General features: G+C 35.3%; 1 protein-coding gene and 1 long non-coding RNA gene across 21 annotated transcripts in view; one reads left to right on the top strand and one right to left on the bottom strand.

The window, feature by feature from the left end:
• Positions 1 to 25242, bottom strand: part of RIMBP2 (RIMS binding protein 2) — a 216113-nt gene that overhangs the window by 111584 nt on the left and 79287 nt on the right. For all 20 annotated transcript variants that reach the window (XM_072415730.1, XM_072415735.1, XM_072415739.1 and 17 more), the window contains exon 6: positions 18787 to 18927. In XM_072415730.1, coding sequence (XP_072271831.1) covers positions 18787 to 18927 — 141 coding nt within the window. The remainder of the gene's footprint in view (positions 1 to 18786; positions 18928 to 25242) is intronic.
• LOC140333814 (uncharacterized) lies at positions 283 to 25218 on the top strand. The gene is made up of 4 exons (XR_011921432.1): positions 283 to 373; positions 14601 to 14710; positions 16153 to 16240; positions 24981 to 25218. It is a non-coding gene; the product is annotated as an uncharacterized lncRNA (long non-coding RNA).

The following is a 25242-nucleotide window of genomic DNA, read 5'->3' as shown; positions in this document are numbered from 1 at the left end:
TAAAAAGAAGAAGATTGTGGCGCCCAGCGCTACCCCTGAGCTAGAACAAAGCAAGAAATCAGGACTACGCAGGACCATATGGAAAACAGCTCCAGAGGGATGGAGGGATCTGCAGAAATAAAGGTAAATTTCATTTTTTTTATTTTCACTTCCGCTTTAAATGTGCAGAAAGTAGGATCACGCCAAATAGGGCAGGACCGTTCCAGAGAGTTGGGACAGCCCTAGAAAAGTCTTGAATCTGTGCATGTGAAGAGGTTATAAGTGGGGGTAAAACACAGCAGCTAAGAGTTCCTTTAGAGGTTGCTGGGGCTTCTTTGAGCAATGAGAAGTTTGTGACTCTCTTGTTGTGACATTCTTCCCACTGGACAGCAAGGTAAGAGCCATTCTTCCCACTGACCACCATACTAATGTACTGTGAGCTGTGGATTTAGTAATTCTAGCAGGGGTTTCCTAAAACCTGAAAGCTATTTCCAAGGGTTTCCCCAGGTTAAAAAGGCAGAGAAACACAGATCAAGAGTGCTGGATATTTGGAATTTTCTGGTAGCTTTCTATAATCTCTGAAATTATGTCAGCTCTAACACTATAATTATATGTGCCCCTTAGATTTTACAAAGGTTCATATATGTGATTTTGTGGCAAGGATAGTGATCTAAATTGCATGTTGTTTCAACAGGGACATGTGTTGTAATATTATTATTAAAAAGTATTTATATGGAGCCAACATATTACGCAACACTGTACATTAAATAGGGGTTGCAAGTGACAGACTAATACGGACAGTGACATAGGAGGAGGAGAGGCCCTCCCCAGAAGAGCTTACAATCCAAATGGCTGCCAATGTGGATCTCTCCTTTTGAACATGCCTCTTGGCTATTATGCCGATCTACTGGCTTCAAAACAATGTGATTCACTGACCCTGAGCTGGTATAAAAATCAGGTGTCTGGATTGCTAAACTACATACATGTTCCAGGACACTGACCTACATATTATTAAAATGAAATTCTAGCCTCATTTGTTTCTGTTCCACCTGCTTCTGTCTCTGGTGGAAAATCATTTTTTTTACCATGTATGTGTGCCTTTAGATTTTCATGGACAGACTTTAAAGGGGGCATCATTTACTCTGCAGACAACCACCCCCCTACAGCACCTACTTTATCTCAGAGGTGCCAATCATAGCAGTTTTGTCTTATATGTTGCACACAAGTTCCCCAAAGCTAGATGAGAGTTACTGTAGGGCCTGTCCCTTATACACATTGAATAGTAGGAACAACAGCTCAAATATTATACCGTTGTTTTCCAAAAAGTAGAACTCACTTGCTGTGTTTCATTATATATCAGGTAATAATATAGTCAGCAAAAGCAAATTGCAGATTATATGTTGGGATCTGGACTGCAAACCCATGTAGCACAACGTTTGCCTTTTTGTATGTCTTTTACTGTTCACATAGGTAAATCAATGTTTTAATTTGCATATCCATATTGTCTGTACAATGGCAATCACTGTTGAGTAAGTGTTACTGACTTCCTAATGAACAGACTGTCATCTGAGGATGGTCATCAAACATAAGAAAACATAGGATAAATGTTAAAAGGATAAAAAGGTAAGGGAAAAGTATACAAAATAGCAGAGTAGATTTACTGCAGAGCAGAGATCTGCTAAAAAGCCAGAAAAAGCAAGAAAGAGTATTCAAACATGAGTCAGCAAAAGTATTCTTAATATTTTTCTCCATATAGGTTTTATTTTATTAAGCAACTGAAAATGTACTTTCTTCTATTTTTTTTTTTGGATAATGGAACACATGCATTATAAATCAGTTTGATATTTTATATGAAGCAATTATTAAGAGAGACAGACAAATTTCCATCAAAATCATCATAGGACCTAAAAGTATATAAAAAAATTGAGTAATCTTTAGTTTACTTATAGGATTTGCATAGTAAAAAGATACTTAAATATCAAAACTGATCTTTATATGAAAAATGCCTGTTGCTGGCTAGCAATTGAAAAGAACTGTCATGCTAATTTTCAAATAGGGCTCTAATAAACTTGCATAACACACTAAAAGGTTTGTGCGAGATACAGTGACATGCAAATTAACAGTATAATTAAATCATTTTAAAACCAGACTAATTAGCCCCTGCAAAATATACACTGTGGTTATTTGTTAGCAGATGACAAGCACTGTGCAGCAAACTCATATTCTGCACAACTTTCTAATTAGAGAGTTATGATGATAAACATTCAACCATTTTATTCATTGCTGACCAAATGCTAAAAACTTTAATATCTGACATGTCATTCACAAGCCTGGTAACCATAGCAAAAAGGAAATGAAATATTTACTGTAAATATCACAGTAACAACCTGTGGTATTTCACTCATTGAACGAACGATAGCCATTTCTGTTAATTTTCTGTAAAAAGGAAAGCATATTAAATATAGAGCACAGATTAGTTTATCTATGAAACACTCTAATTTTATCGATCATTGATTTTAAATGGACTTACATTGCAGGCAAAGCATTGCATTCACATTCCATCTTCGATTCTTAATGTCACTAGCTCAAAGCAGATAGATGTTCTGGCAATTGCAAAGCATGTGGATAGATTAAAATGAATGTTCCTGCTAGTCCTGACCTTTCAGTGCCAGCTGCAAGACAGAGCTTCACACCCAGTGGGATTTTATAGAATAGTAATCACCAATTCCCTGCCTCTCCTACAGAAGGAAGAGTCCAGAAAAGCTTTAGGTCAATTACAGGAGAATGTTGATAACTCTGATTTACATGAGAATGGGTGCCTCCACAAGGAAGCAGTCTGTTGCTTCGCAGGTTACATTTTAGAAACCATTACTTTTTTTAAGATTGGGGGCATTACATTGAAAAAGATTATGAACACATCTCACAAAAAGATTTTGGAAAAAAATAAGTTGTCAATCATCATTTTCATTATTATTCTTTTAACAGACTGCAAAAATAAAATTAAGTTTATTAGATGTTGTGGTTTACTACATTATATAATAGAGTCTGATATTTGTATGTTATTGTTTACAGTCATAAAGGGGGTGTCTCTTTAATTTCTAGTTGAAATATATCTAAACCTATTCAATAAATATTATGTAAGCTTTAACATGCAGCTAGTTTATTTGTATCTTTTAAATATACAGTGTATCTAAAAATAAAAAATATCTGGGGAGGTAATTGTATAAGTACAGAGGAGAGGACCTTCTGTCAATATATTGAAAAGTTAGGCATTAGATAATATACATTGCTACAATATGCAATGCTTCCATTGCCAGGCAGGTATTTTTTATAACTGTAGTATTCTGTATAACTCTAGTAAAAATGGATTATACTGAAGTGGTAATCCCCATTTATATAACCCTGGTGGTGGTCTCTCCCTTGAGATTACCTTTGTTCACACTAATTAGCTAAGTCATTACTGGTAAGAACTTTTAAGTCCAGTTGTTTCCAAGGCAGGAGAAGTACAAAAGATTATCATTATTTAAATCTGCACCTTTTAATAAGATATCTTGGCCAGACTTTCCCTATTACAGAATGAAAATTTTGAAAATGCACAGTAGAGGTCTTCACTTTGTGTGACAAATGCCTGCTAGTCAGTGCCAGCAGAGGGAGGATGTGTTGTTTAAAAAGACATCATCAATAAATTGGCTTTTCAAAAGTATATGGTCTGTTGTGATTTGGACATCACTGCTATTATACCAATTATTATTATTATTATTAAACAGGATTTATATAGCGCCAACATATTACGCAGCGCTGTACATTAAATAGGGCATGTAACATCTTGGTTTGTAACGGTATTTGGTGCACTCACATTTGGTTTTTTACCCTTTGTTACCATTAACGAATATATTCACACAATTTTGTTTTCTTAAAATAAAACATCTGTTGAAAAAATATTGAAAGGCTACTAATACTAACCACTATTGTAAAAAACATTTTTTCCCAACTGATTAAATAAGTTGTGATGTAATGGCCTGGAACACGCATACAGGTATAGAGTTCTGACTTTTATTTTGCTTGCTATGTGGTTGTTCAGGGTTATGATTTGATTGACGCAAGAAACAGCCACACAATTCTATTTTCACAAGCAGTCTAAGAAATGGCAACCTTTATTTTCCCCTGTGGCAAGTTTAGAAGCAGATAAAATTCTTTTTGCAGTTTTTATTGTTCATCTTGGGGTGAGGATTTCAATTTTGGGTGAGACTCCACCTATTCTACCTACTGTATTTGGTGGAATGAAATAATTGGGTCAGTGAGAGGAATCCCCTTGAGACTGATTCCTAATTGTTGCGTTTTCACATAGATTTTTTGGATCCATACTAGTTCAAATTGGTTCACTAATTACTCAGAATGAACTTAGCTGGAATGGGTTCAAATTTAAATCCTAAAATTCTGATAAGGACAAGACAGTAAAAGAAAAGCAGCACTATGCAAAGTCCATACATAAAGAATAAGAACAGATTCCGAGAATTATACCCAGCATACAGGACAAGAGAAGCAGTACTGTGCAGAGTCCATACATACAGAGTTAGTACAGATACTGAGAATTACACCTAACATATAAAACAAGTAAAGTAATACTGAGCAGAATCCATACATACATACACATAAGAAGACGAGAGATATGATGATGCTCTTTTTCAAAGTGTGTTTCAAAGTGACCCTAAAGATGAAATATATGTATCACTTGCAGGGACTCTCCACCTATACTTTTTTATGTTTTGGTAAACATAAGGACAGAAATCAAAAAGTATCTGTGGGTTTACCATAGTAATGTCCATTTATGAGAGTGTCTGCAATGTAGCAAACTTGAAGTATGTGTGAAAATACTAGTTCCCAATCATTGTGATCCAAAGGCTTCAGTAGTCTCTAAGGCACCAGCTTAAAACAAGTATACATATTGCATCTGCATGCTTGTTCTGGGTCAGTGGTTTAGTAAGAAAACTATTGAATATCTACAGAACTCCCCAGATTTCTATGTGCGTAAAAAATGCACATCAAATTTTTAATTTGATCTATAGAAAACTAACATTGATTGGTGATAACATGATTAGTGACCGTGGCTTTGGACCTCCTTTTTCTTCCTAAAGCACATTAGTACAGCTTTGCTCAAACTTTTCAACATTGGGGAACCCTTGAGATAAGGTGCAGGGAACCCCTGCTAATTTTATTTGCACTTCATAGTACATAAGCACAATCAGCAGAAACAAATTTGTTATAGACTGTTCTATGCAAAAATATATACAAAATTATTTTCAGTAATAGTAATAAGATTTAGGTTATGATAACTGTAATATTATATAGATAAGAGACAAAGGCAGTAACTAAAAAAAATATAATTGATGTCAGGGGTTACCTATGTAAGAGCAAGAAGTTGCAGATTGCTTAAGCAATCCCTAGGAACACCTCCAGGGTTCATATAAACACAATAGATTATGGGACACATTCAGTCCTCTAGAAACAACCATATTTCAACTGTGTTGAAATGCAGCTTGCTGCTTTACTATTTGAGTCAATAGAAGCGGCTGGTTCCTAAAGGGTGACCAGGAGCTACATGTTGTGTTCAGAGTGGTTAGCAGTGCACTTGATGCGGTTTATCATGTCTGAATGTAAGCCTTGGAAGTTTGGGCTGGAGAGGCACTTATTACCATGTGCATGTAATCAAACATTTTGCTTGTAAACAATGTTAAAATAGTTCACCAAGAACTAAAAAAAATTAAACAAAGCAAATCTAAAAAAATAATGTAGCTTAACTGATAAGAGTTAAAAAAGTTTACCAAGAATTAAAAAATAAAGAAGCACCTGTTCTGGCCATAACACTTTATATGTATAATTTTAATACATAGCTGGGTTCAAACATAAAAGAAGAAAAAGGGTTAAACAAAAAAAAAAAAAAAACATTAAAAATACTGATCCTGAAAGCTTCCCATTATCCATTATTGTATTGATTTCTAACCTTAACAAATCATCCAACTCCATTAACAGAACTTATCAGAGCATGTACCACAGGGTAAATGATACCATGGAGCGGACAGAAATGAAATGATATATTGATTTTAATACGGAAGGTAATGAAATCTTTGGATAATAAAATGAGGTATTCTGTATTTTTCATCAAATCCTCGATTTGCTGTAATGCTAATTAATTGCCAACACCAATTTTTTCATTTGTTTTATTCATTCTCTATCAGCGAATTTCCCAGTGGTGTTATGCAGTAAACATACTTTTGTATTTAAATTTGCTGATTTACCAAATAACATGGCCACTGTATGCAAATAAGGTTATGAAAAATAAACTGTAATTAGCTGCAGTCTATCAAGTTTAGTCAACATTAATTAGTTTTTTGTTTTTTACCATTTAGCAGTCCATTGGTAGGTTTTCCTGCTATAGCTTTTGCCACAGTTTCTAACTATCTTGGTATACAGGGTGGTTCTGTACACATTTGGGTATTTCTCTTTGCATTCTCTGTTTCAATACATTAACAACGCAGGTGTACAAGGTCTAGGATTTTTAGGAAATAATTTGGTGGGCTACCTCTCCGGTATCTAAGAGCATATCGGTTCTGATCACCAGTAATAGCACTAAACAAACATTATGTTTATTACCATTATTAATGATTTATTACTGATGACAGCACATAGTAAGAATGCCCAGTTGAAGAGCTAACCTTCTAAATTGTAAAATAGAGGTGTACATTTGTACAAGCAGGGATTGAGAAACATTTGAAGTACTGCACAATGATGATAGTGGCATGTTGGTAAATGTTTTAGGAATCTATCACACTTGTAAAAGGTTTGATATAAATATGCTGTGTCTGTGAAAAGACATATATAGCAGGATAATAGGGTCAGGGACACATCATTCTCCCTCTCTTCTGGAACATTGGAACCATTTTGCTTTTCAATCTGTGGAAGCAGTCAAACAAATGTCCAGAGCTAGTCAGGGCTGTGGAGTCGGTAGATAAATCCTTCCACTCCGACTCTCCGACTCCTCTGTATTTATAGGGTTTTTTATTTTATCTTCACACTTTTGCAACCAAACTTCACATAAAAATGTAGACCCCCTAATTATTAATAAATCAACACATTTATTATAAAATTAAATATAACACAATGTTTTTACCATAAAAGTTTTTCTTTTTTCCAAAAATATATTGCAAAAGTGTGAAGTTTGAATGCAAAATATTTTTTTGACAAGGGTGAAAATTTTTTTGTGAAGTTTGGTAGCAAAAGTGTGACGTTTGAATCCAAAAGTGTGAAGATAAAATGAAAAACCCTGTAATATGCTAATGTGTTTTCCACTTTGATTGAAGGAAGGCAACATACACGTCATTTAACCACAGAACTAAAGTGGCTATAAAGTAGTAGCATAGCATGCAAAAAAATCAGAACAGGAACTTTACAAGTTTTAAAATATGAACCACATTCTTTGGTAAATTTTAAAAAAAAACAAAGCTTAATCAAATGAACAAAAACAAAAGCTGGAAAACCTAAAACAGTTTAAATATTAAACCTGAAATATAGTTGTAGAGTAGAATACCTGTTAAATGCAGTGTATTGCAATGTACTGTTGTTCTAAGAAACAGAATTGCTTCTGCCGGATCCTCTTCCATAGAAGCTCTTAAATCTGATTTGAATATTTTTAGAGCTGAAAATAGTCTTTCAACACAGACTTGGGTGAGTGGCATTGCTGTTACGGTTCTAGCCACATCACTAATAATCTTGGGATAAACAAATCTTATACAGTCAGTTTCGATGAGCGGTTTTACTTTTCAACTTCTTTTAATTCCTTAAAAAACTCCTGCTGGAATCTTTTTATTTGGACATTTTCTGGTCGTTTATCTTTCACGCATATGCAACGTTGCTTTACTGTTGTACTGTTGTTACCGTTACTGTCCATTTTGTCCAAGTAGGAATCAAAGTCTAATTCTTCATTTGAGGAGGATGATCCTGAGGTACCAGTGCCTATAGCTTCACCCAGCGGTGGTGTTTCAGGTAGTAATCCCTTCGAATCCCCTATGCGAAAAGCTACATCATAGAGGGCCTTTGCAGTATCAGTCTGGTCATCGCTCAACAAAATTCAGCTCATTGGATCAAAATTTAATAGCAGCTAACAAAATTTGATTATCCAGTAAGAGATTCTCTCTTTTCTTCATTGAAGATACAATGCCATCAGCTATTAACCCCCACTTTTGTTCAGGCAATATATCAAGCTCTTCCATTTCATGAAGAATTTACCAGGTGTTAAATCTTCAGATTGCAAACTCTTGGTGACAGTAAAGGGGTTAGACAGCGGATTTTCCAGTGCTTTTACTTGTGTCCACTGGCTTTCAGTTAATAAAACATTTACATTGTCTAATTCTTCAAGAAAGACTTTTAGTTCAAGCAAATGATTTACCATCAAATAAGTGCTTCCCCAGCGTGTTGTTTGATCCAAAATGGCTCCTTTTCCTGCACGTCTTTTCAAAATGGCATCTGTTTTAGCTGGCTGCAACAGTTACTTGCCTCAATTTGCCAATTAGAGAAGCTGCATGACGATCTTTCAATCCATCTCTTGTTGCAAGTTGCAGAGTATGAACAGCACAACCCATATGTTGAATAGCAGTACTCCTATATGTTTCTTCAACAATGTTATCCAAAATGTCACTATTCTCTTCGCTTTCACTTTCTCCAATACTTGCAGAACTTTCTTCCTTTAATATCTGTCTGTCACTTTCTTCATCTACTTTATTCATTTCCTCAACTGTGCTCAACATATTAGAAGCCTTATCTGTCACAATTCATAGAATCTGTTCCTTTTCAATTTCAAAATCTTCTAGAACATCCTCCACTAACTTCTGAAGATAGTCACTGGTGTGATGTGCCGGGGTGTCCTTTAGTCCCAAGGATCGCGTTATTGTTTTATTATTTTCATCAACAAATCTAACATATTCAGCAAAATAATTGACCCTGTGATATGTGCATGCATCCGTTTTATGAGGACAAAATGTCCCTTTACGTAGTTCTTCCTTTTTACATTTGGCCTCTTCAATTATAGGTTTCCCAATACTTTCTCTTTCCAGAAAAACACCAATTTGTGTTTGGTATCCAGTAGATTACTGGATACACCTAACAAACCTCCTAGTATTTGGTGGTGTGCAAAAGGATGTTAAAGTTCAGCCCTGGATGGGAGATAATATGGAGAGTGCAGACAGGACACCTGAACACACATCAGGCCATAGCACTCACCTACATTACTCTTTACTCTTGTTTACGCTCAAATGAACTTGTTAAACACATTTTATCTGAAATAAAATGAAAACACTTTTTGTAACGTACATAATCCAGATTACAATAATGTGAATGTCAGGTTGTATAATAGCTCAGCTAAACTTCACACTAGTAGAAATACAACTATGCACTGGACTTTATTCTTACATCAGAGAAGTACTTAATTATGACTATTGTTTGTGAAATAAGACATTTGAACTTGCTGTATTTTTTTAAATATAATTTAAATTTATCAGGAGCCTCGGCACATTTTTATCGACTCCGATTCCAGGTACCCAAAATTGTCTCGACTCCGACTCCACAGCCCTAGAGCTAGTGCTGGGCTTCATTCTTAAAAAGCAAACACAACATCATGTGGTCTTATAAAAATGAACATTTTTTAAAAATAAAATGTCTATAAGTATGTACAGTATACTAAACCTATGCACATATGCTAAACAAAAAACTGTGGCCCAAAAAGAACAGATTTCCCTAGTATTGTTTATCAATTTGCTTTGACTGGGGATGATCCCTGTCATTTACTGGATGAGCAGGAGGACACAATGGGATGCCTCCTGCACATCCTCTCCCTTCCTTTGCATAGAACTGTGTACCACTTTTGTTCATTCTTCTGTCACCAGTAACAATCATGAAAGATTGCTTCTTATGACAGAAATTGAGTTATGTACATGACTTTAAAATGAAGAAAGATCAGATGCGAGGAAAACACAGCCAATACTGGTGACTAGTCATTTGCCCTCTACCTGCCTTCAACTTTTACAAATTAGTTCCGCCTTACAGCAGTGTGACAAACCATAAAGTGAACAATTTCATTTTAGAATTTCTACAATTTGCTACATACATTTTGCTCAACTAAAGAATGTTCTAGTACTAATGTCATGCAAATGGATATATTTCAAACATATTGTTAGAATAAATGTCTTATCCTTCAATTCTGTATGGAATCTCAAAGTGGTATTAAATAAAAAAAAAAATGTTCAGTAATGAATGCAGTCTAAAAATTTTGTTGATGCTTTGCAGTTGAAAGGCTTTTTTGTAATTTTTTTACTTACTGCAAGCAACTTTGTATGTAATAGTGAAATTTAGTTGACAAATAAATAGCAACATTTTTGAATCACCAACGATCTTTAACTTAATAATAAATCAATATAAAACTGAGAGTTTCTAAAAGTCAGCAAACTGTCGTTTACACAAATCCTTTTTCCTCGGCTGGACAACCTTTTAATCTCAGCACAGTTTAGAGATCCAACACTCAGTAGGGAATAAAGGGAGTTTAAATTTACACAAAGTTGTCCAGAATAGTTACACTTCACTGCTGTGTTGATTTTGTGATTGATATATTGAACACAGGTTCATGACAGGAAAAGGCAACTGGGTCACTTGCCATCATTCATTCTTCAGCTTAACGTTGCACTAGGCATAGTGTACAAAGAGTACCTATCAGATGCTGGACTTTATACTCTTTAATGTCAGCAATGTCTCAAATGAAATTCTTTCCTCATTTCAAAACTGCTTAATACATATAACTAATGAGAGTACTGGAGTAGTACAGTACAACTAAAAACCAAAACCTCAGCTTTGATTATAAAGGTCCCTTATCATTCTGTGGGTGTTTTTTATGTTATGTAAAATAAAGTAATAATATATCTGTTTTAGCACAAGGAGTGAGACTAAAAGGTAGGCTGCAGCAGACAAAGAGATAAAAAAGCCTGCACATGACTTCATGTATACCAGAAATACCATCAGGTTAGAATGGCATTTGACAACGGGTATGCATTGTCATGTAATTTGACATGCACATTGATAGTGTAAACAAAAGTCCATAAAGTGGTAAAAATTAGTTGTCGAGAGTAAACGCAGAGTAAAATAGTCCCACTGTCTTCTAATGTAAAAATAAATATTTGAACCACAAAAAGGTCAAAATTATAGTAATATTATAGCAAACACCCCTATTCCAACCACAAGCAAACAATGGAAGCATGCAGGCTTTCATACAAACCAGGCGTCCAACCTTAAAACTAGAGTTAGCTGTGCACTCCAAAAATTCCTAGTTTTTCTTGTTTTCTATTGGCCAGTGACAATATGGATTTCATGCTGCAACAAATACAAATGTGGGACCAAGTCGATACGGACTTCTTAGTAGCTATGAGATATGCGGTGATTTTTTCTAACACAATTCACATATAAGTCTTGTTGCTTGAAAAAATCAGATGCAAGTTTCCTGCAATAGAAGACATTTTATACTCTCTGCTCTAGCAAACTGTGTCTCCCACCTTTGCTTCATTCCAGCACCACAGCCTCAATGAGTCTCTTTAGCATTTAGTACTTCTGAGAGTGTCTTATGTCTGTGTCTCCTGACTGCATGTCATGGGCACATTCTGTAACCCCTACATTACTTTGCCAAAAAAGTACCTTTTGCTGAAAAAAGTTAAATCAACTCATTCACATACACAGTAATGAGCAAATCTTCCACTGGTAAAAGGGGCAATTTTAGCTATTTGCTGCCCAAGGAAGGGCAATTGTTACATAGGAACCCATCACAAATAAAGCACATTTACACTAGCAGATATAACACACATACGCACACAAAAACTGCAGTAAATGCATATACACACAAATGTATACTGTCACACTTTTACATCCATAGACACAGCCCCAGCATGTAGACAGGTAAACAGATGAAACACTAAACATTTCTGATTCACCTGCCAGGATATCTGTCTTTTCACCATATTACCTATTCTGCCATCAAATTCCAGTCACCTTCACCCCTTCCTCAAATCTGCCAGACACCACACTAGCAGCGTCTCCAGTAGTGAGAAGAAAAGGAAGGCTTGCAGAGATCTCTCTTCAGCCATGCTTCTCCTATAGACTTTATGCAGTGAGAATGCAGACTCTGTTTTCACTCCTCCACACTTTTTAGATAAAAGGAAGCAATGAGTCAGTAACCAGGCAGCAGTGACCCCACAATGAAATGTATACATTATGCACCCTCACAATTAGGTGGTTCACTATGCACCTTCCTAGCATGTCCCCTAATGCAGACCTGCAATCAATGTTGAGGGATAGTTTATCTACCACTGTATGCATTACCTAAACTACAGAATGTACCTTGTACCTCTTACAAGCACTTTAACAAACCACTTTGACATTTGCCCACCCTCAATGACCTTTCACAGTGAATTACCTAACACAGAAGGTAGGTACATTGATGATGCGGCTCACTTCATAGTGGGTATGGTTTACCATCATGACATTATTTGGATCTTAGTAAAGTCTAGATTTGGTAGTCTATATCATAATGATGGTACCCACCCATCAAGTAATGTGCCAAATCATCAGAATATGTTTCACTTACCTACCATCCAACTCTTTTGGTTGTAAGGTGGAGCAGCTGTGCATTTCAGTAAGAAGTAAAAGAGTAAGTGATCTTGAGTTTCTTTTCACCAGTAAACAAGGAAATCTGTTGCTTTACACCTGAATCTTTAAAAACTTAAGCAAATATTAAGTATCATTCAAATTACAATCTTTCTGCAATAATCCATTACTAGCATAATACAATACTTTGCTAGTACGTTGCCTAGTAGGAAAACCCAGGACCAGGGCTTCACCTTTCAACTGCTGCTGCAGAACAATTGAGATGGCACCTCTTCATGAGATGGATGGGAATGTGTATCTTCTCTAATACATTTACCGGTGATAGGTGAAACCTATGAACCACTAACATATCTGTAGTTAAAGCTCAACAAATGAACAACATTCTGAAATCCTGAAGCATTGGACTCAGAGTAGCCATCTGTTGGTGGCAAAATGGTAGACATTATACTTGAAATATTTAAATATTTATCAGTGCTCAACCCAGAATTTTTCTTTAAGCTGGATGGGAGGAAATTGTAGTTGGGTAGGGCCCCTGCACTGTTCAGTAACTTCCCAAAAACAGCCGAGTAGTTACTGAAATGTGCCAGGTGGTGCGCCCAGCTAAAAGGGGCTGGGGTGAACAATCTAAGAGGAAATAAACTGAACACTAGACCTAAATAACAGTACAGAAAAAAAAAACACTAATAATTCCCTTTAAGAACAATGCAGAGCCTAATGATCAGGAAATTATCCGAAAGAAAGCACAGTATTGCCCTGGCTTCAATACACTCAACACATCAGAGCTGAAGACTATTCTGACACTGTCTATACACATGGGAGGGAATCCTTAATACTCCTGCCACTGCAAATCCTATTTAACGCACGAGACTCCAATATATTAGGGACCATCATTTCAGCCAAATCAAATGGTCCTCATTAAGGAGATTAATTTGATTTAAGGATTCATGTCCAGCCTGTATAGGCACACATTAAAGTATATTTAGTTAGGGAATGTAATTGTTTCTTTCTTTTCTGTTACACAGCAGACCTCCTGGCAGAAATTTCATTGTAGACTCTGGGACTTTAGATTAGGAATTCATTTACAGGCCCTGCTGGTCTGCAGTCTAATGACTTAATCAGGTTTGCTAGGAGGTTCTGAGCTGGCAGGCATGTAATAATTCAGGTCATGGACAGTACAGCTGATCGACTGCTCTTCAAAGAACCATCAGCTGAATGCAAACTCTCCAAATTTGCGCATAAATCAACACAAGTTGGCTTTAAGAAAATAATGTAAAAACAAATGTATTGAATCGGTGTGTGCTATGAAATTTAAATAATTAGACAACCCTTGGTTTTACTTACACACTACTGTGATAAAACACTAACTTACTTCAGATATCATATTGCACAGAAATATGTTAGTTGCTGAGCATATGTACAGCAAATAGGAATGCACCTGCACACCACAGCGCACTACAGGGCAGAGATACTCACTGTTAAGCTCAATGATTATTGAACTCTATGAATAATGCAGCCAGCAAAGTTTTCATTTATGAGCCCTTCCTAATTTATTGGGATCTTGCATATGAGTCCATTTTATCCATAATATTTACAGTATATCATCCATGAAATGGGCATGATACATCCAGGTAAAGGATTTAGGCACATTTAGATTGTCCCATCATTCATGTTATTGATTATGGAGGATCATTTAATTATGATAAATATGGAGGGAAATTTGAGTGCTACTATTACTTGTTTTAAAGTCTATTCAATGTTTGTTAAATTGTACTCATCCTAAAAAGGAACATTTTTAACTTGCTACACTATTAAATAAACTGCATAAATAATTTCCGTATTTGTTATTTTGGTATATTTGTTTAGTACAATTGCAGTAACAAAAGTATAAAGTACATACAGTAACAAAAAATACCTGTTGATTTTGCCAGAAATTCAGATCCACGCTGTGTCTGGTGTACAACTTCATCTGAAGGAGTCTAATAAACCCTTATTGTAGGGCAAAGGAGATACCCACCAACTGGAACTCATCTTTTTTAAGGTATGTTTGAACCAGGTATTAACATCCTTACACTTAAAAGGATTAAACTGAGAATAAAAAATCCATGCAAAAGACATTCCTAACAGCCCAGGTGTTCATTATGCTCAGTGATATCATCAATCAATCAATAAATACTGTTTTCTGCCCCTAAGACATACTAAGCATGTTGAAAACTATTCACATGTTTTATCACCTATTATTGTTAAAAAGGATTTCCATGTTTTCATGAATGCTATTTTTTTTAAATCATGCAGACGTTTCAGGAAGCTTTATTACCCTAATCACAGTCTCACAGATATCCAATTCCACTAAAAAAACTTTCCAGCATGTACCACAGTTTATACACTATTGCACCATCAAACTTAAAAAGATATGATTACTCTTGTATATCATTAAATCTGTTCTGTCTGTATTTACAGTATCCTGTCTCTTGAGTAAAAAAAAATCTATTAGACGTTTTTTGTTCAAGAAAAGTAATAAGTACTATTATGATCACTTTTAATTTTCGCTCATTTGAAAAGCTTTGGTAGTCACTAGTATCCAACACTTCTGCGTGTGTGTATCAGAGACCCGGTTTTATGCCAGGCACTGTAATTCTTCCCACCAACCACTACATTTTAACTGTAACCTGTACTTGTCTTTTATAGTCAATTTTAAATATTTAGTTTTGTCTCATATGTCCCAAAAGTTGTGTTTGTTATGTTTGTTTATTATATTATTTTTCACAAGTTTTTGCTTTTTTCTTCACAAATATATATTTAGAGCAGGATGGAGCCGTGACCGTGGTTGTAAAGTGTACAAATACCAGCACTACATGCATCGACTGTCTCTGTATAACTGATTAATCCAGTTTAGTGTCTGCTCTTCATGTATTGTAAACATTATTCCAGAGCCTAATTTTTATAATCCAAAGCATCAGAGCAAACACAGTTACAGATTATTATTTAATTTATGATAATTTCCCATATTAGGTTCATGTCAATTCTGACTCCATTTAAACATCTGACGTAAATGTCAAGTTGATGGGGGCAGCTGCTCTGTGCAGTAGGGAGGCTTCTCTCTTCACATATACTGTAATTGCCACAGTGAAATATACACAGCTGTCTCTTCCACTTGAGGTAAAGAAGGTCCAGGAATGTAGCCAACCCATTAGTATAAAGATAAAGTGCACTATAAAACTCCAGCCAGAGTTGTGTCTACCACAGAACAGCTATGTGTAAGGTTCCTTAAAGGATCGTACTCAATAAAGAATTATGTAGGCTGCGGTTGCTAACTGTTTTTAAGAATTATTTTTCCTAGGCTGTCATTTTGATGCTTTAATTTCATTGCTTATTAAGTCACTAACTTATCTGACACTTATTTACAGCATGCTTGTTTTAGTTATTTGTTAAAAGCTGGCCAGCACTGGCAAGTTCTTTACTTCTAAACTACTTTCTTGACAGTATGGCTTAGCATCATTCAATCTGGAAAACCAATGACATCTTGCCGTGAAAAAAAAAAAAGGACAGAAATGACATTCCCAGACTGATGGTAAGCATTGCAATAAAAGTTTTGTGTATAGTTTTCAGGGTAACAAAAACATTTTAGACTAGAGGGCTTTAAAGTGGAAGGTTCCACTTTTAAGTACACAATCAGGCAGGTAATCCCTCCTACATGCTTGATCGCTCCAGGTTTATGGTAAAAGGCTGAGCTGTGCATGCACAGCGTCAGCTTTAGTTTCCAGGATACCTGGCAGTCCTGGCTTCCTCTGCGAGTGCCCAGACTTGTCGGACAATCAAGATGGCCAAAGTTTGTGTAAGGAATAGAAGAAAGAAGGGTATGGTGGTGCCCTGTGAGTGAATAGGCACAGATAAGTAACGCCGGTTTAGTTCTGCTTTAAGCAACATGATAAAAATTCAGAGTGCAGTGATGCTCACTGCTATGACATGGTCCAAATGATATAAGCTGCTGAATACAATAAACCCCTTCATCTTCTGTAAATGTTCTTCAGCTATTATCAACAAAGACAATGTATTGATTTTTTTGTTTTAAACACTGGAACACAACAACACAATTTTACTAGTGATACCTTCAACAAATGAAGTAGTCTTTAGTGATTATGCATTGCTGGATAAACAAGCTCCTGGCTAAATTATAGACATATTACTTTTGGCACTGATCTAATTTAAAAATGATCTAATTCTGAGATTGTTTGCCCCAGCTGTAGGTGATGTCCAGTTTCAAAGCACTGTAATAATGTGGTAATGTTTGAAGACATTGCCTGTGCTGTCCTTTATTATAAAAAGGCTTACATCATGTATGTTTGTAAATGTTACCAATCCAAGCTTTCGGCTAAAAACTCTATTAATGTAATTCAGTGGTTCTCTATCTTTAGATGTAACCTATTAATACTGTTTTGACCCAGATGATTGCTTATGTAACATACTGTAAGAAAATTCTGTTAAGAGCCACCGATTATTACAACAAATTTTAATATGTTCTTTTGTGTCATTCAGCAGGGCTAGCATGCTAAATCAGAGGAAACCTATTTATATATTGGATTTATCTGCTTCTAGCCTTTATCAAGATTCCCTGTTTTGTCCCTATATTTTATTTTTGGTTTCATGTGCCTTGAAGTTGGTTTCTTTGTCATATTTCAGTTAAAGAACATACTGGGAGTAAAAAGATAGTGGTCAGTTACGTTTACAATCATAACATTTTTTATTCACTTTTAACCTAGTAAACAATTAATGGAAACAAATGTTTTCCATTTAAAGTTTTTTTTTTTCATTTTTAATCATTTAAAAAGGTTTATTAGGTTAGATTTAAAAGATTTAAAGTCAACAATTCAATCATGACTAGGTAAAATGATTGTACATAGTTTGGCACTTGAATTTTGATGATACAGTATATTTTTGATTAAAGAACTGTACTAATTTGTGTCTTTTATATCTGCCCAGAGTTCAGATGGAAACAATATTCAATAATGTACTTATTGTATGGAATGATTGGGTTAAAGACACTTGGCAACACAGGCTTGAAATGCCTCTTATCAGAATCTATTTTACAACAGACTGCACTTATGTTTCCGTTCCAGTCTGTGCTGCGTGTTTATCGGCAGCTGCAGTCACCGTTACTCGCCACCGTCACTAAGTAACTAAGAGGTGACAGGACTTTGTCTTTGCTTTATTTATGGACATAGCAGAATAATGGCACAAGAATAACAATATCCCTTGTCTACAGAATCTGCCTCTACAGAATCCCAGGACAAACTGTCCTGGCAAAATTACTCAAAATCAAAGCTCTCATAAACTAATGTAAATGTGTTTTATTGATTTAACTATATAGTGAATCATTTTGATCATAACTGATTGTCCTGTGGCTACGATGACATTTAGTTACAGTGTAGTCTATTCCACTACCTTCAAAATACTGCGTATTTAACCCAAACCCTACAGGTCACTATCATAGTGACTAAAAAAGTTACTATTAGATGCTGGAAACTAAGGTCATGATAAAGCAGAATTATTGAGTCAACAAAACACTTATTCATAATTAAATAGCCATCACCACCCAAAGGGAGTTTTTTGGGTCCCAACTAACATATTCACTAACACCTGACTGATTATCTTGAGTTGGCTACTGCCCACGCTTGACTCTATAAATCCTTTATTTTCATTACTTTCAATGAAGATGGCCACCAAACCTTAAAATGTGCACTCAAATCTGAATAAATGGTTTTAAAACGTAAGGTCAACCAACATATTTGGATAAAAAAACAGCTATTTGGGCATTATTAAAAGTTATTGCTCTCATCTACTTTTTTGTATAAAGGACAAACCAAATTTTTTAATTGGATTTGTAATAAAAGTGATGGCATATAAACAATATATTGAAACACAATGCTGATAATCCCAGAAATACAGATAACTCAATTGATTCTAGACTTCTTTTACAATATTTTATTCCCAGATAATACAGATAAATATTCTGCATGGCAACATATAAAACTGAGCACTGACAGATTCAGAAGCAGAGGCTTGCTTTGACATATAAACAGTTCACCGAACATAAAGCAAGTAAATAAAAGGATTTACCAAAAAGCTCCACTGAACCTTCTCTGGAGATACTGAAGAGACATCAGCTTTTATGGATCGAGTTTTCTCCTCTAGGAGATGGATCTGGTTGTATGCTCGGTGTTGCACAGATGGTGGCAGGCACTGGAGATCATTTCGAAACTAATAAGAGAAATACAATATTATCATTATAAATATTAATAATAAAATAAGCTGAAAATTTCATAAATGAAAACAAGGGTTATGTACATTTTAACTTTGAGTTTTGTAATTTATAAACAAATTTACAGCCCAAAATTTATAACCTAACATTTTAACATGATTTAATCATTTCAACATGTGGAATAATCATAGAGAAAAACATCAAGCAAGCCATACGCTTTTATTGATTGACATTTTTCCAGTTCCATGGGCCGGATGTGGCCCGCAGGCCGTAGGTTGGGCGCCCTTGCTCTACACCATTACACTGCAAGCACCACTCTAAATTGTTGACAGAAGGCAGGACTGATTGTTGAATTATTGCTTTATACACTGCATTCTGACCAAATATCGTAGGAAAAACTTTTTTTCTGGGGGAAGCAAAATATTTATTTATACTGTTTCTGTGAACCTGTGTAAAATAAAAAAGGAACCAAATAACTTGTACTGAATGACCACAATAAACAATGGGTGACATTTATGCTTGGGTACTTAGCTAATACACTAGACAGAGTTTACTCCAGAATTTGCTTCTGATTTTAGGACAATAATGTGAAATAATGTTTGCCCTAATACGGCCCACAAGAGGGTTCTGGCCCGCATCCAGAAACACATCTAAGTGTGAGGGAAGAAGCTAGGTTCCGAGAGGATAGTCTCTGGCACTAGCAATTGGCAGTATGCTGAAAAATTGTTACAATATCAATCAATTCAAAGCAAACTAACAGTTGAAAGTTTCAGAAAGGTAAACAGTAAACTATACATCACGTGCAGGTACATCCAGGTGTGTGTAATGCTGTTCTGCTTAAAGCCAAGAAATTTATTATGCAACTTCAAAAAATGATCTGTTTCCTCCCAACTCCCTACTTTTGAAGCTGTTTATTGTACTGGACAAAAAGTAAAAAATGTGATAGTGGAGAGGATGAAGTACCAAGTTTTTATGTGAAATCACTAATTGTGTCACTGGAGCAGGTTAGGGATCCCCCAGGGTACCATTAAAGGAAAAAAAAACAAAAAAAAGGTTCTTTGCAAGAACCTTGGTGTACCTACAATTTAAATAAAGAGGGAGTATAGAACAATCTCAACACTGAAAGTATACTATAAATGATATTGGGCCTGTCTGATATACATTAAGATCAAATCTTTAATTTTTGAGTTCAGTTTCACATGGCTCCAGGATTTGCTTTGTGAATGACATGGAGGAGAGAGAGTCTGGCACAGCACAGAATAATTACTTTAGGATATATTATTTCTGTTATATAAATGAGCAGATTTGCAAGGTGTAGAAAAAAGTCTCCATGTTGTTTTGAGGAAAATGAGGGTTTTACTGCTTTATTCTCAGTAAAGATATTGTGCCTGGAGAGTGGCTTTCAATACTTCAGCTTACCATATTCTTTTCAGACACAAATTTCACTATACTATACTTACTTTTACTATGTAATATGCTGAGTTTTAAAATCCAGCTTAAGTGCTCAGATTCACCTAAAATACTTCTAAAGTGGATTCATCATTTATTTCTTTTTTAGTTATTTGAAATATATAATAAATCTTCTCTACTGTGGTAATAACTAGAGGGAAATGCATTTTCATTTTGGCATAGGTGTATTTTAATGCTAGTTCAATCAGAAAATGACATGCTTCCAGTACAGTACAGTCTGCTGAAATGAACATTAGAATAGTTCATTGTTAAAGTAAAGTTTGTGATTCTCCACTTCTCTTCCAGCCTGCATAACAAACCTAAAACGAATGGTGGGAAGTGATGAAAGGATAAACAGTTACTACACTCCAGGTTAACCAATGAAAACAAAAAGAGCATATGTCAAGCTGGAAACCTATGGTGTCAAGTTTAATATGAATAATGTATCTCTTAAGCTCTGTATTAATATGTAGACCCATATTTAGGTTCACCTTGCAGTGATGATAGCCTAATGGCTTTTGCCATGAATTTACTTATATCATATTAAGTGTTACCTGTAGGGCAGGAACTATAAAACCATTCAGCATAAAACCACTAAATGATAATAAGATGTCTTGTAAGCTATAGGGCAATTGATTTCCAACAAACTGGTTCGCACCACAAATGCCTAGACTTCAATCCAGCTCTTATTGCTTCTTTTTTCAAAACAAAAGAGAAAGGTTTGATTGTACTTTAATTTTCATAAAGATTAATTTTCTGTGATTCCTTTGCTCTATAGCAGTGTATCATTTTGCAATTACAAAACAAACCGTTCATGCTAATTCCTTGTACACATATCAGTTGTCCTGTTTTGTTCACTGTTTTGTTTGCTCTGTCACGGTACTGATGTAACACCACCTGGCAGGTTATAATAGTATTTGTGTAAGGAGCACAGGCCTTTGCAAGTATGTAATGCTGATTGCAATCAATGGTGCAATTAGGTCTTTACATTTATCACTGATCGCTGTACATACAAATGATTTTAAAAAATGTAAAGGGGATCAAAGTCATATTGAACCACAGATATTACGTTTTCCAGAAAGAAACCTTCCACCTACCCTGACATTAATCGCCAAGCACGCCAGGTACAGGGATGTAACAACATAAGATCAACACTTTAAATTGTCATCATATCCTTTTTTTTTATATTTAAATTTAATTTATAAGATACAACAATTTGCTATTTCAGTAGGGTGCACCTGTGCATTAATGCTTTTACATATTCCTAACAAGACATGAAGGAGCTTTAAAACAGGCAACAATGACCACTTCATCTACATATACTGTAAAAGTAATGTATCCTGCAATATTACAACTGTAAATTTGGGTTTCAGCACGTATTTTGTTTTAAGCTGGCAGAAGCCTGGCAAGCTGTTAAGTTCTGCTTCATTATAAAAACCACCTGTGCTTTATTATATTCACCACACCATTATTACTTCTAGCAACAGAATCCTTTAAAAAATAAGTAGCTGTTGTGATGGGATTTCTGCTTGAATGTACTGCTAAGTAAACAAACTCATGTCTAGACAATGAACTGATGTACACAAATTTATTTTTTTTCTCACTTTCTCACTCGTGTAAATTATGAACCAAGGATAAAGTGTTCTGTGAAATGGAGGGAAATATGCTTTTGCACAGATAACATTACTTTGGGAAAAAGTACTGAGCTCTTGCTTAACTAATCACTAATGCAGTCTTTAGTACCTAGTGACCAAATCTTCAAGCTTATGTGCAAAACACAATAGACCTGATTTTTAAACTTCTAGTAAAGCTGGGTGATCCAGCAAACCTGGAATGGATCTGGTTCAGGATTCAAAACATTTGCTAGTAAATAACAATTGACTGAAAAAAATCCATTCCAGGTTCGCAGAATCACCTAGCTTCAGCAGTGGGAAGCATTAATAAGTCAGGCCCTATGGGTCTGATTTATTGAAGGTCCCCAAGACTGCAGAACATTGACTATCATAGGAGAACCTTTGTGATCCAGCAAACTTGGAATTGATCTAATCCTTGATTGAAAACATTTGCAAATTATTTTTAGGAAAATAATTCCAGATCGGATGGATCATCCAGTTTCTCCATGATAGTGTATCTTCTTAGAGAGCTTTAATTAAAAAAAAAGCTTGGAGGGCTTTAATTCACCAGTCTTAGAGAGCTTTAATAAATCAGGGCAAATTATGGCATAGCAAGGTAAGTTTGTGTCATTTCTATCATTCTTTGTGGTATAAGGTGTCCAGGACAATTGGGAGTTATGCATATGAAAACCTATGTTTCATGCTGCCCCCTTACTTTTTTTCTTAAGGCATACTTTTTACCTCACTTTTTTGTGGTTGGAATTTCAATAGACTTCACAAAAGAACAGTGTGTCAATAGAAAACACATTAGAAGCTGAGTTTATGATATTTTTGTCATGGTGAGGATCATATAGGGAGCTGATAAACACATCCAATATTCATAGTTTGCAAGACAACTACAATGAGAGAAATTTCAAATAATAATTTATGTTCCACTTGGACAAGATAAGATTTCCCACCGTGTTCAGGCTGCTAATTGTGAAAGACATTGCTAAGCTTCTCACATTTGTTAAATTATAACCCTCCAGCCAGCAATGGTGAGAAGTGAAGCACAAAAAATAACTCTGTTTCCTTTTATACCTTCTGGTTTGTTGTCAGAAGTCATTGTATACAATTTTACTTTGCACTAGGATATTAAAACAGACTTCAGACAGACTCCAAATGATTAGAAAAAACCCTCTATTCACCCTGCACATCACTAAAGACATCACTAAAGACTGCAAGATTTTCCACTAGTACCACAGCAGAATATAGGAACACCTATAAGGCCATCAATGGAGATTTAGGAGGAATGTGTAGTACCACCCTGCCACCCTGAGTTGGTTCCTAGGAAATAACTGCTTGACAAATAGTTTGCTACAGGGTTATAATGGAAAATGACTACTGATCAGAAGTGGAAAATAGAAAGGGTAAAAAAGGTTATTTTAATTGTTAAAGAGAAGGCTTGGCCTTCTTTATAAGAAATATTGCATTGTCTTTACGCTCTTATTTGCACTTGACTTTGACTTTTCACATTTTGGCTGATTTTTAAACCTTCTTGAATGCAGGGAATTAAAGCCCTGTGCCATAAGGAGGCACCATTACAAAACCCTTTATTTAAGGAATAATAAAATAGAGAACTACACAATTTTGTCAACATCGCTTTTGCATCAGCAGAGGACCACCCTGGGCAAAGAAAGACGTGAAAAGGAATACTGAGTGTAATCATCATCAAAGGAATACTGAGTGTAATGTGAGTCATGTAATCAGCATGAAAACATTAAAAGAAAAGTTTGCGAGGAAAAAAATCAAAAACTACAATATGGGGGAAGTATTACATTGGTAGGATAGGAGGACTGAGCGCAGGACTGGGCATTAAAATATCACATTAACACTGACTATAACCCTTACTTGCAACACAAGATTATTTCCTAAAGCATTTTCACTGAACTGTAATATATTAAATAAAATATTATAAAATATAACTTTGGTTATGGCTTTGGTTCTTTTGTCTTTATCCCCTGACCTTGAAGTCTCACTTCCTTGTGAATCTTTTTCTGCATAAAAAAATAATCTACTGTGGGGAATAAGACCCTAACATGGTTGTGACAGGTAGGGAGTACATGAAAAATTAAACTGCAATAATTGGTCAGATGGAACCCTCTGGGATATCTAAGTAGATGCTTGGTTCTGAATGTTTACCTAGAACTCAAATATCTGTTTTAGGTGGCCTGACACTTTAAAAGCACAAGTTATTTTTATCCAGTCACCAGTACATATATTATGAATGACTGCCCTTAGTTGTAGTACATATATTTAGATGTATATTGTCTTCTTCTGCTTTATTCTATGAAAGGCCCTTGCACTTGGGTCTTTTACTTATTTATAACCCAGTATGCAGACCTATTTGGCTGCTAATGTTTTTTGTTCACAAGTTTAACTAAATATTTATTGTACTATAGTAAACTATTGCCTACCCTTGGATTTTACTGCCAAGACAATTTAGACAAAAAGGTTTCTTTTGTCAACATACAGAGATGACAATGGTTCTACGCCTTCTTCTCTCAAGATGGCAAATCTTTCTATTGTCCACCATGTGATAACTCAATAGAGCCCCTTATCCTGGAGGGTATATAAGGTCAGGGTCATGTCTTGCAGGGATTTCCATTATTATGCGATGCTGTCAGAGATTTTTGTGCAAAGAATCAATATAAATTACTAAATACATAAATTACACCAGAAGTAATGTACTTGGTAAAGAGATGTGGTTTGTCTTTTGATCAATAAAAGCTTAACAGCAACAAAATAAAATCTTTAAGTCACCGGAGTCCTGTGGAGCTAAAAAAAATACCTGTGCAAGTTGTATCTGAAATTAAATGCAGTTGTTAAGACATATATAGATCAGAATTGTAATAATAGAATGCCACATGGCTACACTCTGGGACGTTGATGTTATTTGCATCTCTGATGAAAGAATATGACGCAAACCTGTTGTGATTCTGTCATTTAAGGTCATTGGAGCTTGACATTCAAATATTTCCAGGCATAGAAACAGCAAGAGGAGGAACATATGCCAAATGGAACCACAGTCAACAGTAAAACCAGATTAAAGCTTTAACCCTTCTCAACTAGGAATAATTTTATGTCAAATGCATAACCCAAAGTCATTTGGCTACAGATGTGACTTACATGACTTCTTTTCTTTTCTAACATTGTAGTCCTAAAAATGTAATAAAACATTATGCTGAAGTCATCTCTGTTATTTTTTCCAAA

The sequence above is a fragment of the Pyxicephalus adspersus genome, chromosome 6 (genome assembly GCF_032062135.1).
Source record: "Pyxicephalus adspersus chromosome 6, UCB_Pads_2.0, whole genome shotgun sequence".
NCBI classification, from domain to species: Eukaryota; Metazoa; Chordata; class Amphibia; order Anura; family Pyxicephalidae; genus Pyxicephalus; species Pyxicephalus adspersus.
This window is presented reverse-complemented; position numbering and strand designations above follow the sequence as displayed.